Consider the following 18185-nt stretch of genomic DNA (forward strand, 5'->3'; position numbering starts at 1 on the left):
GTGGACAGATTAATGCCCACAAACATTCTTCCAGTGAAAGATTCCAGATTCCCCTATAATAAATACAGAAAGTGTAAATGGGACAGAACACACATGGATAACACATATTAGAGAACATCATCGACCCGATTTCTTTGGATGAGCTATAAATGGCTGTTCTGTAGATCTCAAGGACACATTTTTCATCAGAACCAGGAGAATTGCCTAAACTCTTACAAAGTACTCTTAAGTCACTGACGACGGTTCCCAACACTCTCACACTGGGTCATAGTGCTACTTAATATCTACTGTAATAGCTGTGTGTTGACATTCCTGTGTTCCCTTTCCTGTAAAAAACAGTGGAAGTCTCCTTAGTGGTTCTCATTCTCTCTGAATAAAAATAGATGTCTCACCTGATATCCAGCATGTAAAGGGGGGAAGGATATTGTATTTTCAGAGACCCTTGCGGCAGGGAGGAATGAATCTGACTCCATGTTCTCAGAAGGTTAATTTATTACTTTGTAATACTATATTATATTAAAGAATACTATACTGAACTATACTAAAGAATACAGAAAGGATACTTATAGAATGCTAAAAAGATAATGAAAATGTGTGACTCTTTCCAGAGTCCCGACGCAGCTTGCCACTAATTGGCCATTGAGTCAAAACAACTCACACCAGAACCCAATGAAACAATCACCTGTGGATAAACAATATCCAAACACATTCCAGAGGAGCAAAGTACAAGAGAAGCAAATGAGATAATAATTGTTTTCCTTTTCTCTGAGGCTTCTCAGCTTCCCAGGAGAAAAATCCTGGGCGAAGGGATTTTTCAGAGAATATGAATGCCACAGAAGGATTCCTGTCTTTAAAGTATAGAGACAACCTTCCGTAAGAATTGTCCGTCACCATGGTCTGTGTATGGAAAGCTAGCTGTATAGACTCTGTGTTCTCTCAAAAGAACACAAAATCATCTTGCATCTCTGAGGGGTTTATGAATAGTGAGGTGTATGGACGCACAGTTTGCTAAAAGTGAAAAAAGAGAACTCAGAGAGTTGCTAGATGAATCTTCACTGTGTTTATCTCAAATATTTCACATGTGATTTCCCACTATATAGTGTCATGTTACCTGTTAAAATGTTAGCATATTCAGGAATTCCAGAACAAGAATAATTGACAAACCAAAGCCCCCTCTCAGATGAAAAGAGAACAATTTGCTTTGCTCTTTTCAATACAGATTTTTCAAATCAAAAACTGAACAGGATGTCCTTTGAAATGTGGAAACATTGATTTCTCAAGTGTTGCAATTCAGTCCAACAGTAACAGGAGCACAACTCAGTGTGTCCATGGGCTGCCTGGTCTGTCCTTCCTGTGCGAGCTGCCATGTTACCCAAGCTAGACAGACAAGTATTTAGAGTTGGAGGAAAAAAAACCCTTTATTTTCATTTGAGTTCCTCCAGCATTTGTAATTGTCTTGAGCAACAGAGATTCTGGTAGGGCCAATCCGTGTCTGAACTAATAAATAGTTCCATGAGCACTATCCAGCACTGGAATGCAATAGCCCATAGGGGTAAGTAGTTACAATATTCCCTGATGTGAAAACCTGTGCTTACTAGCACTTTTCCAAATAATTTGCAGGTATGGTTTGAAAATCAAAATGGTGAAGCCACTCTTCCCATTAGGCAGTTTGCATGAAACTAAGGGGCTGAATTCTAAGGGGCTGTGGCAATTTACTACCACAAATGTGGATTCAATGTCTACTGACCACAGTACACAGGAATATTCTCTGGTGAATCTAATTTGGTGTTGTAGACAGCCACAGAGTCCAGAGTAGCCACTGTGAACACAAAGATCTGATCTGAGGTGGAGTGAGACTTCATTTTATTTACTGTGAAATTCTGAGTAACAGAAATACTATACTGTTCTTGTCATTTATAAAGGATGTTTCTCTTCCGTCATTCAGTCACTGAATCAAGGATATAAAAGCCTTCTGAAAAGCACAGTAACTTCTTTTATGTCATTGACAATAAATTTTAGGTCTATGGCCAAGTGTCAGTGATGGTTTTAACCAAGAGAAATTAAAGGTCTATGTTCAAAATCCATTGTGGCCTAATCTAATATGACTGCAGAAGAGAAGGCTTTGGGAAAACCTTTTTGCAGCCTTGCAGTACTTGAAGGGGCCCATAGGAAAGATGAGGACAGACATCTCAGTATGGTGTGTTGCAATAGGGTGAGGGATTCTGGTTTTAAACTAAAGAAGTTTTTATTTAGATTAGATACAAGATTTTTACAATGAAGGTGGTGAGGCACTGGGACAGGTGCCACCCAGAAAGGTATTGGATACTCCATCTCTGGAAATGTTCAAGTTGAACAGGGTTCTGAGCAACCTGATCTGTTTGAAGACGTCACTGATCATTGCAGGGGGGTTGGACTAGATGGCCTTTAAAAGGTCCTTTCCAACTCAAAGTATTCTATGATTCTGTGTACTCCTTTTATGCAGTTTAAGTACATATCAACTTTATTTCTACAAGGCTTCAGTTATTTACATTTTATTTATAACTAGTAGTTATGACATTTTCATATGTTGCTATTTTCGTTTCAGTAAACAAATCCTATTCCTTTCTCTTTTTCTTGTGACAGATTGCTATAAAGTTCACAAATGAACCTCCACAAGGTATACGTGCTGGACTGAAAAGAACATTTTCTGGAATTAGTCAGGATCTGTTAAACGTCAGCAACCTGCCTATGTGGAAACCTTTGCTTTACACTGTAGCTTTCCTGCATTCTACTGTTCAGGTATTTCTTAAAAGGTTTGCAAATAGTGGTGTAATATATGGAGTCATCCTAATAGAGGCTCCTGAAGAAACACATTTTGATATTTATTGTAGCATCATGCTGCAGGACTAAAGCTTTAACTTCCGTAATCTGTATTTCGAGGTTCATTATTATCTCTTTGTTTTAAAATAGCTTTTAAACAATTCTCATATAGTGGGCATTTAGAATTTGTTTTTTCTCATCTAACTTCAGCTGATCAAAAGTTAGTCATTGGGTATATGGGAAAAATTTCTCTCTGTAGTCAATAGAAATAGATAAGCATGCTGAAACAGAAAACCATCTTATCTGTCACAGCTCTCTTTCTCTAAGAGTGAATATTTTTCTAGAGATATATCACCCTCTTCATTGATTTTAAAGGCAATCCAGATGCCTAACTGAGAGTAGCTATTTTCTAGATGGCTAAAATGAAATAAAATTCTTATAATATCTGTGTCAATGTGTTTTCTACATTAATTCCAATGTGAGAACAATGATACCTATACATTGTACTTTAGAGAGACATAACTTTTGAGATCACAATAAAGACTAATATTCTGAGCTCTCTGAATATACCTCCTTTTCACCAAGGATCTCAAAATAAATACACAACACTGTTTAAGCCTTAGGTTCTACTGAGCATCTAGTATTTTTGGTGTAGGCAGCTGGTGAGAGAAGGGCAATTTTTTGATGTTCACTGTTAAGATATAGCATTCTGCATTATTTTCCTTCTTCTATCCTTTTTAAACAGTGAAAAACTTGTTCTGTGCATTGCCTTGGGATTATACTTTTCTTGTGGAACTAGAAGATCTATGCTTATTCAACTCATCAGTATTTTTAAAAACTATTACAGCTATTCATCTATTAAGAAATTTTATTTACGAATTGCCAATCAACAAGCAATATATACATTGTCCTGCCTTTTAAGTGACCAGTTCTTAATATCCTTTGGTAAAAAGGTCATTATGACAAATATAGCTTAAGAAGTAATTTAAAAAATTTTGCAGGAAATCATTACACTTTTCTGCATGATATTATTGGTTAATGCTGTCTCATCCGCTTATAAGCAATATTTGATTTTGAAAAATAAAAGGTGGGGTTGTTTTTTTTTTTTTCTTCCAGTTCTTTTTAAATAGGTTACTTAGGGTGCCTAAATGTTACTTCAGGTGTCAAAGACTGTCAGTGATTAGTGACCTGATAATATAAAATCTGATAAATATGCTATTACTTAGATAATTTTAAAATGTAATTTATTAATTTGATAAATGTCAACACTATTCATAAATTTAGTTCTTAACTTCTTGGATTAATTTGTTCTACATTCTGAAAAAAAATCACTGAGCAATTTAACTGAGGTGGCTTTAACGTACTTGTGAGAAATCTAATGGTGCTAGATGTTGAAAGTGTTTGGGCTACAGAATATTTATTCTTTTGCTTTCATAGTTGACTATTTTTCTGTTAATACAAGTGTTATCACTTTATTTCCAAATAGGCATGCAATAATATATTTGAATAATGTAATGGTGACAACCTTAACATAAAGTTGTGAATTTTGAAAAAATGTTCATTAAAAAAACATATTGAAACAATAAGACAGAAGTGGCAGTATAGAACTCTTTGGAAAACTGAGCATAAATATAGGAGCTTTAAAATTTGAAACTATCATTAATCGATAGTATATATAAAAAGAAGAGAAAAACTGTACTGTGCTGAATTAATTAATTACTTAATATAAAAATCTCATTATCCACACAGAAGTGAGGATATTGCACACATTGCAAACCTTATTAAAGTTATTAATAAATTATTTTGTTGCTTTTTCTATAAATATTTATCCCTCATGGTATAACTTAGCTGTATTATTGATATGTATGAGGCATACAGCTATTTCCTAGGCTATCTTTCTTCTCCAGTTCATTTCTTTACTCCACTGGTATTGTTATTATTGAAATGTATTAAAGAAAGAAAATGATAAGTTGCTTCATAAATATATTTGGTTTTAATTTTGTTCTTAAGGAGCGACGCAAGTTTGGACCTTTGGGTTGGAATATTCCCTATGAATTTAACTCAGCAGACTTTACAGCCAGCATTCAGTTTATACAAAATCACCTAAAAAAAATTGACGTCAAGAAGGTGAATGCTAAAATCTTTATATAGTACATTTTAATGCTTTGAATGACAGCAGCAATTGTTTTTTCCTCATGTTTATCATAATTTACTCATTGCTATTCATTTAGTGACACTTCTAATGATCAAAGGTTGAGGTTCTCTGCAAGAAAATGAAGCTGAAATATTTTATGTGCTGTCACGCATGTAAAAATACATATTTGTTAAGAACATTAAAAATTGTTTTTCTTTTTCACTGTTGTATCCAAAATTAATGAGTCTGTATGTTATCTGTTTTGGAAAGGGATTAAAAAAATATTTGCCAAGTTTGATAAAGCAAATCAAACATTTCTCTACAGCTACCATTTGATCTTCTACTGCTTAGCAGGGAATAGCCATTCCTTTTGAAGCAGCACTCAGCCAAGAGAGAAAAATGAGAATTAGGGAGAAGAGGTGGCATGGGGAGAGTGGAATGGGGGTTAAGAAGAGAGGCAATAGAAGCTGTGAGTGATTTCAGGTCAAACAAGTAATGATGAAATATATTTTATGTATATTATATATACATATATATTATATATATATATAAAATCTATTGTGAGATTTTACTTCTAGAGATCAAGGTATATGAGGAGTGGCTGAGGGACCCAGAGTATTTAGCCTGGAGAAAAGGAGGCTCAGGGGAGACCTTGTCACTCTCTACACCTCCCTGAAAGGTGGTGTAGCCAGCTGGGGATCAGCCTCTTCTCCCAGGCAACCAGTGCCAGGACAAGAGGACATAAACCTCAAGCTGTGCCAGGGAAGGTTCACGTTGAACATCAGGAGGATTTTCTTAGTGGAAAGGGTTGTCAAGCATTGGAATGGACAGCCCAGGAAGGCTGTGGAGTTACTGTGCCTGGAGGTGTTCAAGAAACAACTGGACATGGTTCTTAGTGCCATAGTTTAATTGGTGTTTGGTCAAAGATTGGATGCGATGATCTTAAAGATCTTTTCCAACCTAAATGATCCTGTGATTCTATATTTATAAGAGCAGGATCAAGCTCAACTCTCCTATAAAATTACAGAGTTGAGCTCAGTAAATACATTAGAAATAATGTATTATTTTTATATGATTTCTTCAGTTTACGTTTCAGAATAGTGTAATCTTCAGATTGTATTAAAATTTAAATCTTCTTCTTACATATAATAACTATAGTCTTTCATGTACTTTACTTGCATCCAGGGGATATCATGGAACACAGTACGCTACATGATTGGAGAAGTACAGTATGGAGGCCGAGTCACAGATGACTATGATAAACGTCTTCTTAATTGCTTTGCAAGGGTAGGAGATCTTGGAAATACAGTTATTTGTCATGTTTATTGGCAGCTGCAATACAGAAATCAGAAGGCCTTCTTGCTGCTGAGTATGCACTTCACCAGTTTTCAAAGTAAAACAAATTTTTCAAAACATCATTCTTTGGCAGTGAGGATCTTCCCTTTGGTTCCTCTTTGGTGAGGAGCAGAAGTTTAAAAAGACCCAGCTGGAAGTCAAACTTAGTAGACATAATTATTAATGATTTACAGTTGTATTAAAGTAAAATTAGATGCAGTAGCTGAAACAAGAACCCTAATCCTCCAAAAGTAAAAGTGAGATTAAAAAGTCCTCTAAGTAGCAAAATAATTGCTCTTTCTTTTTTCCTCCTTGGATTTTTCACAGGTATGGTTTAATGAAAGTATGTTTGACAGTGCTTTCTGCTTTTACACTGGGTATAAAATTCCAGTATGCAAAACTCTGGAACAGTACTTTGAATACATCCAGTTACTTCCTGCCATGGACAGCCCAGAGGTGTTTGGTCTCCATCCCAATGCTGATATTACGTAAGTAGGTCTCAACATATTGAACATGGAGAATGTTTCTTTTAGAATTTGGAAACAAATTCCTATAAAATGTTTAGGTAAAGTATATTTTGCATTGGAAACCTAGGATTCATGTGAATTTCACTGCTGAAGTGAACACTTCCTGTGTATGTACCTTGTTATAAATGCAGTATCTTCAGCTACGTTTTACACGTCCTTTTAAAGCAGTTGGAACTCTTATTACTTACTCCTCATGATTTTACTTTTTACAATTGCAAGCATTATGCAACTTTTATATGAACATGTGATAGACGGTTCTATACATTCCAACTACAGAAAGTTTCTATATTGGCCTTCTGTTTCAAGCAGTTTATTTTTCTGTGCACACATGTTAAATGATTCTCTGGTTGTTGTTTGGTTTACAAGCATGCCTTTGGATGGAACTACAAACTTATGTTGCAATTGATCTCACCATTCCCATTATTTAAAAGAGACTTTTCAACTGCACCAAGTACACGCTCCACTGAATTCATTCTTTCATTACAAATAATCTGTGTAACAGCTTGCCCTTTATTTCTTTCTAATATTGTATGCCCTGTGAAAGGATATGAACATGGTCATATTTTTTTCACTGAAGTTCTTAATAATTCTTCCATGCAATATTGAATTTTCATATGCAGCATGTCCACATTCCACATTCATTGTTTCTTCATGTAGCTATTTTTCTGCTTTTCTACTTTCTATTTTTTTCTACTTTTAAATAAAACAAATGTTATTCAAATGCAGAGCTGCTGTGAACACCTAACATCATCTAATATTTTTTGGATGAAACAATAATTTCCCACAATTTTTCAGTCTCAAAGTTGGGAGGCTGATGCCGTGTCAAGAGGCTTGTATTCTAAGTATGCTGTGAGAAGAGCACAGAGTTTTATTGTCAACTCCTACTAGCACATACCGCTGTCAATATATGCTTGTGAAGAAAAGAATCTGAGAGTAGATTCTGTTTCAAGTCATTGTCTGATACTTGCAAGACCTCCTTTCCAGAAATGATTAAAGAAGAAAGACGAGCCAAGATTTAGCAGAGAACTAAACAAAGTCTTGAAGAGAGACATGTTGTAGATCCAAAATTAGGCTTGTAGGAGAGCTAATTTATAGGAGGAAACTTGAGACTAATGCTGTTGAAAGAGCTTTAGTGAGTAGGAACAGCTCTCTGGTATCTCTTCAGTGCTCAGTTTCTTTTCCACTTGGTACCTTCACATATTCCTGTTACTTTAGCCCCTTTTTTCCCCCTGTAGATTTTGCCTTGTAGATATTTCTTTAGACTTTGGGGAAAATGTTCAACAGCTTCATGCTTTTTTTCCATGTCTTGTCATGGTCTGTTATAAGCAACAATGCACAGCTGCTGTGTCTGAATTTCATCTTTGAAGCACAGACCAAATGGATTAGCATCCCATAAAATATAAAATTCTATTCAAATTCTCATAATATCTTATCAAGTCATCTCAGAGTATGCAGAAGGGTAACTGCTAGAATTGAAATCCTGAGAGAGCCAAGACGGCTCCATGTTACTATTACTGAGGACAAAAAAAATCTTATCTCTCACTAATTTACTGTGGCAGTTTTACTGTTCATCCGAAAGCTCAGTCTGTTAGTTCCAATTGTAAGGCTTCAGTGAATTTTAATGCTTTCATTTAGGATTAACACCTGAAGTCATTGAGAATGATTTTAACTTGCTGTATGGATCATATGCTCTGCAAAGCCACATAGTTAACAGGTACCTGAACAGGAAAGGAATATTCTGACAATCTTCTGCCAAAACCCCTTCCCAATTGATTCCCTTCTAAAATCTTAAACGTAGCTGAATTTTTGTTAAGCTATTCCAAGCTGATGAATATAAGGTTTTGAACACCGTGCTGCAATAGATATTGCTGTCTTCTATACAAAGCTGAGGCAATGGTTCTGTCACATGCATTTTTTCTTAGCTTTCACTTCCAGTACGGAAAATCCCTGATGGCACATATTCCAGCTATCAAATAATGACAGTTTGTTACATCCAAACTCTTGAGAAAATACTCTTAATAATGCTTTTTGGAGTAAAACAGAATCCGTAGAAAATTAATTTTCTTTTTTCTTCTTATGACACAATTCACTTACAGTACTCCTTTGGGGAAAAAATACATAAATAGACTGCTTTGTCTTACATACTTTAAGCAGCACTGAGACTATAAATGAGATTCATTTAATGTTGCTGTAGCTTCCTTTCTGGTTACTATAGACTTCCTTAACAGTAATAGAGAAAAATAGATCCTTGCAAAGTGCAATTTCTCTCATCACAAAGCAGACATCTAAAATACATGAGCTGAATTGAGCAAGTGACACAAAAAGCTGTTATGGAGACATCTACACATAAATATCTACATGTGATGGGTAAACCCATCACGTGCAACTGATTCCGTTCTCAGGAACATGGTACTTCCTCTACAGACTTCTACCATCTTTTTATTGTTATTGTTTGCATCTATACTTCATTTTATTTGCAATCTAAAGTAAAGTGAGGTTTTTCAAAGCTCAGAAAAAATTTGTTGCAGAGTGGTTTTTATGCTGAATATGTCCCAGTGGTATGTAAATTAAATTCTTTCTTGGTATTTTAACCTCACTTCCACAGTGGAAAATTATTTTTAATTATGTAAAGACTGTGATACATATTTTCATATTTTCTATTTTTATTTACAAAAAACTCTTCTCCAAACAGTAATTGTTATTTATGCAAGATTCCCATAACTTCTCCTCTTCAGAAGGTTCCTAGCTTGTGTTATTGGAGAAAGGAACATCAACAAACTTTGATTTTGTTCCTTTGATGCTATTTCTCAAAAGCCGTTCTCTCCTTTTCCCCAAAGTTTGCATGCTGCCTTCTTTTTAAAATAGTTTCTATTTCTTTTTTTTTTTTTAGATTTAGAAAGACCATTTTTAAAATTCTGTAATTTATTATAATTTAATTGATATAATAATCAGGGAACCAATACCTTCTACATAAAATAGTCTGACAGCAGAATTGGAGGAATGGTGCTTGCAATATGAAGAGGAAGGTTCACATCTCTCTAATCACTACTTGTTAAATCAGCAAGACACAAAGGAAAGGTTACAACCACCAGTATGTCATCCAAATTACCAATAGAGCCATGAGTCCAAGAGAATTTTAATCTTTTCTAGTCATACGTGGTCTTGAATAAATCATTCATTCTTTTAATGGGGCCATAAATTGGAAAAAAGCTTGAGAGTTTTGAGTCTAAAGTAAAGGGTTATGAAAAACCTTGAAAGCCCCCCACAATTCCTACTTTTAGAAGCAGAAGCAGAAATTCCTCTGAGAAGCAAACTCCCAGTAGTATTTCTTCTATGTTTCTGATTTATAGTCTTTATAATTGTATTCACAAAATTTTTTTTGCTGAAATACTGTAGTATCTAGCTTCTCTGGTATTGTGACACTGTATCCAAAGCATCTTTAGGTGCTTTAGGAGTTTAGTTCATGTCTTACATAATTATGTAGGACAATGCAATAGAAGGAGATAGGTGTCATAGGAAAGTTGAAAAGTAATGTTGACGTGCAAATCGCTGCTTTGAATCAGCATAAATGTATGTCCTACATCACCCATTGGGGTATGTTCCTCGTGTAGCTGATTCCATAAGGTAAAAGTAGGCTTTGCTGACACTTCAGGCTTTCTTTCTTATTTCATCTTATACCTCCATGCCACTGGATAGCACTGCAACAAAAATACCCCTATAATTCTTCTGTTCAAGGACTGATGGGGTCTACCATCTTTCATTGTCTGATGCCACACAAATTTAATTCACATTTTTGTGTTGACTCAGAACATTAATTTACATTAGCACTGCCCATGCTTCACTATGCAATAGAATGTTACCTGCAGTGCTGTAAATCTAGGAACCCTTGTCATTAATCCTGAAACATCTCAAAGCAGAATGGATTTACTAATTATTAAAGGGGCAACTTTCAGAGTTATATCTCCACCTTTTCCTGCTTCTGCATGACACTTTTAAGAAGTAATTAAATGAGGCAAATACTCTTCCTTGTTACAAAACTTTTGTTGCTTGTTCTCAATAAATAGCTTTTTAGAAGATCTTAATCAGGAATATGCAATTTCCTTCCCTTTCCTCAGAATCCCTAATATGATAGGGTTTTCTGCCACCGCACAATCTCAGTTTGCAGACCTCCTTCTTATCCCTGAATTAGACACACAGCAAGTGTATAACAGGGAAGAGGAAAGTTCATATTCTTTAAAACTGTGGTAAACCAAACCTTCATGATCAGTGTATTATGGATGGTGCAGGATGCAAAGGAAACCAGTTTTGTGCAAGTTTTGATTTGACTTCACGGCACACTGGTTTTTGTATGTTCGACAAAGTTAATATTAACTATTAGAAAATTCTGTGTAACTTATAGTGTGTTTCTCATCCTCTCAGATACCAGAAAAATACATCAGCTGATGTTCTGGATACTATTACCAACATTCAGCCAAAAGAAAGTGGTGGAGGATCTGGAGAAACTCGTGAAGCAGTTGTTTATCGTTTGGCTGAAGACATGCTAGAGAAACTTCCTCCAGATTACGTACCTCATGAGGCAAGCTAACATTAGTCTGGTCCTACTGTTCTCTCTGTTGAGTTTTCACACTACACATTCCAAAAAAGAAACACTGAATTGTACAAAAGATCATATAAATCATAGCAGATTCAAGTAAGGAGCTAACACTCTTATTGCTACCAGCCTGAATTGGCATGAAGATTTTTTATCTAAAATCAAGGCATCTAACAATCGGCCACGGAGATATGTTGGGGAGACTACACTTGGATTTCCAAAGCTACTTGTGAAGACAGAAAAAAATCAGTCTTGACATTTTGTGATAGCAGTCTCCTGGGCCTTCTGGTGAAGTCCTGTTCTAGGAAAATCATGAGTAACTGGGTAGTATCAGACAAAAAGTAAAAACTGCAGCAGTTTTAAGGAGGTAAATGTTAGTTGAATCGTACACAAATCTAATATTTACTTTTCTGAACACACGGGTAATTAAAATGTTGCATACTACAATGGCATTTCAACAATTTAGACTTAACTAAATTCCTTCTGTGCTTTTATAATTTAGGTAAAGGCTCGTTTAGTTAAAATGGGAGCACTCAACTCTATGAATATTTTTCTTCGTCAAGAAATTGACCGCATGCAGAAGGTGATCACAGTTGTCCGCACCAGTTTGAATGATCTGAAACTAGCCATAGATGGAACTATTGTTATGAGTGAGGCAAGTAATATGTACTTCTACTACATATGGAATACTGTGCTTTAAACTATTAAATTGATTTTACTTTGAATATTATTTAATTATTTCAGAATTTAAGAGATGCACTTGATAACATGTATGATGCTCGAATCCCTCAAGTATGGAGAAGAGTATCTTGGGAGTCTTCCACACTTGGTTTCTGGTTTACTGAACTTTTGGAGAGAAATGCTCAATTATCTAGTTGGATATTTCAAGGAAGACCAAAGGTGTTTTGGATAACTGGATTCTTTAATCCACAAGGTAAGGCTACTGAAAATACTTGAGTAGTAATGTATTAAATAGTAGTAATTTAATGGTTATACTGCCAGGGTGTGTCACAGGAGCCAAGATGAAAAATGGGTTCAATGTGCACTCACAGCCCAGAAAGCCCACCTTAGCCTAGGCTGCATCGAACGGAGCGTGGCCAGCAGGGCAGGGGAGGTGATTCTGCCCCTCTGCTCTGCTCTGCTGAGAGCCCACCTGGAGTGCTGCATCCACCTCTGGGACCCTCACAGAAAGGATGTGAACCTTCTGGAGCGAGTGCAGCAAAGGGCCATGAAGACAATCAGAGGGCTGGAGCACCTCTCTTATGAAGGCCGGAATCTCGAGAGAGTTTGGGCTGTTCAGCCTGGGGGAAAAGACTCTGAGGGTGACCTTTACAGCATCTTCCAGTACCTAGAGGGGGGTACAAGAGAACTGTAGAGGAACTTTTCACAACTGCTTTTAGTGATAGGACAAGGGAGGACAGATTTAAACTGAAAAAGGGTAGGTTTAGAACTGATATTATGAAGAATTTTTTACTGTGAGGGGTTAAGGCATTGGAACAGATTGAAGAAAGACGTGTGGGTGCCCCATTCCTGGCAATGTCTAAGGCCAGGCTGGATTGGACTTGGTCTAGTGGAATTCTATTTTTTTTTTTTTGTGTGTGACCCTGCCCCTGAAAGATGAGTTGGAACTTAATGATTTTTTAGGTCCCTTTCACCCCAAACCATTCTATGTGATTCTGTGGTTCTCTGATCTTTTAGTCTTACCCAAACCCACAATTTTTATATTAGAAGAAGGAAAACATATGGTTAATAAATAAAATACTTAATCTTGCTGACATATTGTAGCATGATACTATACAACTTCTAAAGAAAGTATACTTAATGATAATGATACAGCTTTTAAAGAAAATGCTATTTTTCTCCGGTTTGAAACTGTTTAACTCATACCAAACTGTAAGTTGTGAGTATGGAAGAGTTTTAATCTAGAGCAAGATGTTACAGTAGCAACAAAATGACTTTTTACAGTACAGTAAGAGCAATCACTCACTGGAACAACTTCATCAGAGACATGGTAGAGGCCCCATTTCTGGAGGTTTTCAAGATGTAATTGGATGGTGCTAGATAATCTCATCTAGTCTTCGCTTTCCCATGAAAGGTTGGATCGGGTGAACTTCCCAATGTCTCTTCCAATGTGGGCTGTTCTATGATTCTCTGAATAGAATAGTACCAGAATTTATGGCAGTTCCTTGTCTTTCATGAAGAATCATCAAATGTAGTTTTACGATGTATCCATTTCACAGTTTCTTCAAATCCATCAAAGATATGCTGTGAAGTACAAGTAAACATTATCTATCATTATCTGTTATAGCTTGATATTTTTACCATTTAGAGGAAAGAGGAAGAAAAACAAATTTTAACCATCTCCATGAGTAAAAAACCCCATTACCTTATGAGGTGTGTGTTCCTAAGAGAATCTCCTTCAGCCTATACAACTATACATACGAAATTCTCATAAGAAATTTGTGTGTGACAGCTATGAGGGGTTTTCTTTTGTGTGTGTTTTTGTTTTAATTTGAACTAACCTCTGAAATTGTTGAAGGTTATATGAGTTACCTTTGCTTTGTGATGCTTCTGACTGGCCTTCCTACTGCAAGAACTGTAAAAAGTACTAATACCAAAGTCTATTTTAGAGTCACTTTCAGAAACAACTGAGGTGCTTGGAGTACATCCAATTTATTATTAAAGGATAGTATTGGGATGCCAGTCAAAACATCATTTGTATACTAAGTGGCACAACTAATAAGCATACTGATCTCTGATGATTCAAAAGTAGCACTCACAGTGGTGTAAAAGAAGACAATGGACCACATTCTTTTGGCAAACTAAAACATTTAGCCTAATAGGCAACAAACCTGAGATATAAATGGTCTTGAGCTTTATTATTGCTTCAACCTCTGTGTTAAAAAAACCCAAAAGTAGTCCTTCAGCTAGAGAGAGGTTTGCTAAGTTCAACATGTGTGCTGTGGGTAGGGGTGAGGTGAGCATATTTGTAGTATCAGACTGTATTTGTAATACTGCTCACCAGGAAATTTGGTATTAAGCATGCAGTTCCCTGTGTTAACTTCTCTTTCTTCGTCTTGATCTCTATGACTCTCAATTCCAAGCATCTCTTCATCTCATAGTTTAAAAAAAGCAGATATCAAGTTTTTGATGACCTCATTGTTATCTTCTGACACACAGAGAAACAACCATTTGGTACTAGTGTTTCTATTTTTGCAGCTTTTTCCTTTATAACACATTCAAACCTCATGGCTGCTGAGTCATCTGTGCTTAAACTATTGAGCCTTTGCATCTCAAACCCTTCCTATTTCAAATTTCTGTAAAGTCTGTTTGAAACACTACTCAAAAAATCACCTAACTGCTGCTCAGTTATGACATCCTCTATCTTCATTTCTGTCTGACACTCTTTTATCCCCTAACAAAACATACATTTTTCATTCTTCATAGGCACTGCATTGACTAGATTCCCCACACTCACATAGTTATTTTATTATCATATTCAGACACATATTTTCTGTTTTCCACCAATAAAATTTGTTCTACTTCTTTCATTTAAAACACGCCCACTTTTTAGCTAAGTTGCCTTTACATAAACATCAGCTCACACAATGGATAACTTGTTTGCCTTGAAATTCTTTCTTGAAAGACTCCTTTATCATAGATCCTGCGGTTGATTGCCTTATGATAATTTGTTAGTCAGTGTCCTGACTGAATATTTCTTAATGGAGTAATTTAATAGAAGATAAAAGTACATGCTGTTTAAAAATATTTTTCTTGGTGTCATGCACAGTCTGCCACTACTGTCACTTGTTCCTATTTTGGTCCCAAAGCTTGCTATCATTAGGATAGCAAGCTTTGCTCCTTTTTCAATACAACTCTGATTATTTGTCTGTAAGTTCAGTGCAGAACCATGCTAATAACTGAGCAAGATTTTCTTTTATAATGTGAGATAAATACTAAATGTCTGGCTTAATTTCTCAAGGATTCCTGACAGCAATGAAACAAGAAGCAACTCGAGCACATAAAGACTGGGCTTTAGATAAAGTTGCAGTACATAATGATGTGCTAAAGCTAACCAAAGAAGAAATCCTATCACCTCCTTCTGTATGTATGGCATGCAAAGATGTTTCAGTATTAATTTTGGTATTTAGTTTATATTATGCATCATTGAATCATTTTGGATTGATAGAGGAAAAAGTTACTACTGTCTTCACCTTAATGTTTTTGCTCAGCAAAAAAGCCAAATACCACGTATGAAGATATTAAAGTTAGAAAAATATTTAGTTAACTGTTTCATTGTGCCACCTGTTAATTTTTGGAATTTATAGTAAGCTTTACATGAAACGTTGTAGTATATAGACTTTATACAACTTTTGTTGCCCTCTATTTCAGTAGCATTGTCTTCTGAGAAAGGATTATATTATAGTTTAAAATGAAATCGTTTGAAGAGATTAAATGTCAGATATTTTTTACTATAAAACATACACTTTTTTAATGGTTTAAGAAAATTATGATGCTTTATATGTTGTGATGTATCTGCCTACTCTTCACACAGGAAGGAGTTTATATCTACGGGCTCTACTTGGAAGGTGCAGGCTGGGACAAACGAAGAAGCATACTTGTTGAGTCTTCACCAAAGATTCTTTTTGTCCAGCTGCCTGTGCTCCATATGTTTGCTGTTGATTCAACCAGACCTAGGGATCCCAGGCTCTATGTTTGTCCTCTTTACAAGAAGCCCAAGAGGACAGATTTGAACTTTATTACAGAGGTATATTTAAAGACAGCAAAGTCTCCAGACCACTGGATTCTGAGAGGAGTGGCTCTTCTCTGTGACATCAAGTAAGCTGTTTTTCCCACTATGGCAGAAGAGTATGTGGCACCTGTAACAAATTACATGTGTAATTCTTCCACTGCTCTTTATTTGGTGGCTACTTGTCATTATACTGGAAATTGCATTTCAGTCTTGGCTTACTGAAGATTTTTCTCTCTGCTTTCAGCAAATTCAGTTTGCCTTGGCTGTTTGTTGATAGTTTTAAAGTAAATCTTTCCAAATAAGTTCATTGCTTGTAGTCTTTCAAGTATGCATTATATTACTTGAAATGGATATTTGCTTTAATAACATCAAATAAAATGTTATTAAACCTTACAAAAAGAAAAACTGCTTTTTTACATTTTTTCACATGTAGAACTTTTAGCTTGTGTTTCAGTGACGTATGATGACAACAATATTTAAAATCTCCTAGATACAAATTTAAATTACTAGATTCTGCATGATACACACCTTATTTTCTGTGAGTCTGCAGGAAACTATATGACAGAAAAATATATTTGATCAATATTTTTTGCTGGGGCTTTCTCAGATCTCACTTGTTCTTGTAAACTATCTAGATTAAGCAAAACTACACCAGGAATGCTTGTGTCTGGAATATCTGACAGAGGCCAGTGTGTTTTCTGTCCAGTTTAGCTGTGTGGGAACAGAAGTAAAACAGTTCCAACTACTAAATATGGATTTATTTTTTTTTTTTAAATTAGAGAACCAGATTTATTTACAAGTATAATTATTTTGTCTGCATTTCCTTGTAGCTCTAAAGTGTGCGTTGCAATCCTTGAAATGACACATAGCATTATTCTGCGATGATACTCAGGAATATCCTAACCATGAGTTTTCCAGACATAATTAATATTAAACTAATTCTATTTATGTAATACTAAACAAGATATGCAGCCTACACTATCTATTTAATAATCTCCAAAAAGCTTCTTTGTTCAGATACATTTATTTGGCAACAGTTTTTCACTTACATCCCATGACTGGACTGTTTTTCCTTTTGCCATTCAAGAGTGTTCAAATGCATCTGCTGTGGCAAAGTGCAGCTACTACTTGACAAAGTCCTGGGCATCTGTTGAGATGATAAAAGGCCCTTCCTCCTGCTGGGGTCCTGCGGCTTTCTATTTGAGGTCACCATCCCGGGATATCCTCTTGCAGAAAGTCTGTGGCATACAGGAAATAACAATATACAGACACAATATCATGAGCAGAGTAACAAAAAAGTGAGATCTCCAAATGCAATTAAGTAAAACATTGCTTCTCTCTCCTCTATAGATTTACTTAGATTCAAATACAAGAAACCTGCCGGTGTTGGATAACTTTTACGGTTTTTTATCTTTGTAGAAGTTGTGCCACAGAACTACATCTGCAAAAAAGGATGAAAAATAATCTGACTTTGCAATTGCAAAAGATTTTTTCCCCAAGTAATCGCACTATTGATGTTAGAATTTGTGGTGGGTTGACCATCAGTTAAGTTCCCAGTGGGTTGCCCCGCCCTGCCCTGCCCAAGCAGAATGGGGCAAAGAATTGCACGATCAGAAGCTGAAAACAAGGGGGCCAAGATGAAGACAGTTTAATAAGTGAAGCAAAGCTGCGCACACAAGAAAATTTAATTAAGGAATTTATTTTCTGCTTCCCACTGGCAGCCAGATGTTTAGCCACTTTCTGGGAAGAGCCTTAGCATACATAATGGTTACTTGGTAAGACAGATTCAATGAGAACAAATGTCCTTTATTCTGCTTCTTTCCTGAAGTCTTTGGTGCTGAACATGGCATCATGTTTGTGCAATATCCCTTTGGACAGTTTGGGTCAGTTGCCCTGGCTCTTTCCCCTCCCGTGTTCTTGCACATGTCCAGTATACTCACTGCAGAGGGAGGGGGTAAAACAGTTCATATCCAAAAACCAGTACAAGAACTATGTATATTAATTCCTAGATGTTTTTTTTTCCTGGTCTAGCCTTTTAGCTTAATT

At 35.8% G+C, this 18185-nt stretch overlaps 1 protein-coding gene across 1 annotated transcript in view; it reads left to right on the top strand.

Annotated features, from left to right (window-relative positions):
• The window catches only part of DNAH8 (dynein axonemal heavy chain 8), a 116221-nt gene extending 99992 nt beyond the window's left edge, over nt 1-16229 (top strand). The window contains exons 85-93 of the mRNA XM_041404276.1: nt 2623-2778; nt 4810-4926; nt 6119-6220; nt 6596-6756; nt 11215-11371; nt 11889-12041; nt 12131-12320; nt 15369-15490; nt 15942-16229. Coding sequence (XP_041260210.1) covers nt 2623-2778; nt 4810-4926; nt 6119-6220; nt 6596-6756; nt 11215-11371; nt 11889-12041; nt 12131-12320; nt 15369-15490; nt 15942-16229 — 1446 coding nt within the window. The remainder of the gene's footprint in view (nt 1-2622; nt 2779-4809; nt 4927-6118; nt 6221-6595; nt 6757-11214; nt 11372-11888; nt 12042-12130; nt 12321-15368; nt 15491-15941) is intronic.
• Nucleotides 16230-18185: the final 1956 nt, after the last annotated feature.

This window comes from Onychostruthus taczanowskii, unplaced genomic scaffold (assembly GCF_017590055.1).
Source record: "Onychostruthus taczanowskii isolate IOZ18803 unplaced genomic scaffold, ASM1759005v1 scaffold21, whole genome shotgun sequence".
NCBI lineage: Eukaryota > Metazoa > Chordata > Aves > Passeriformes > Passeridae > Onychostruthus > Onychostruthus taczanowskii.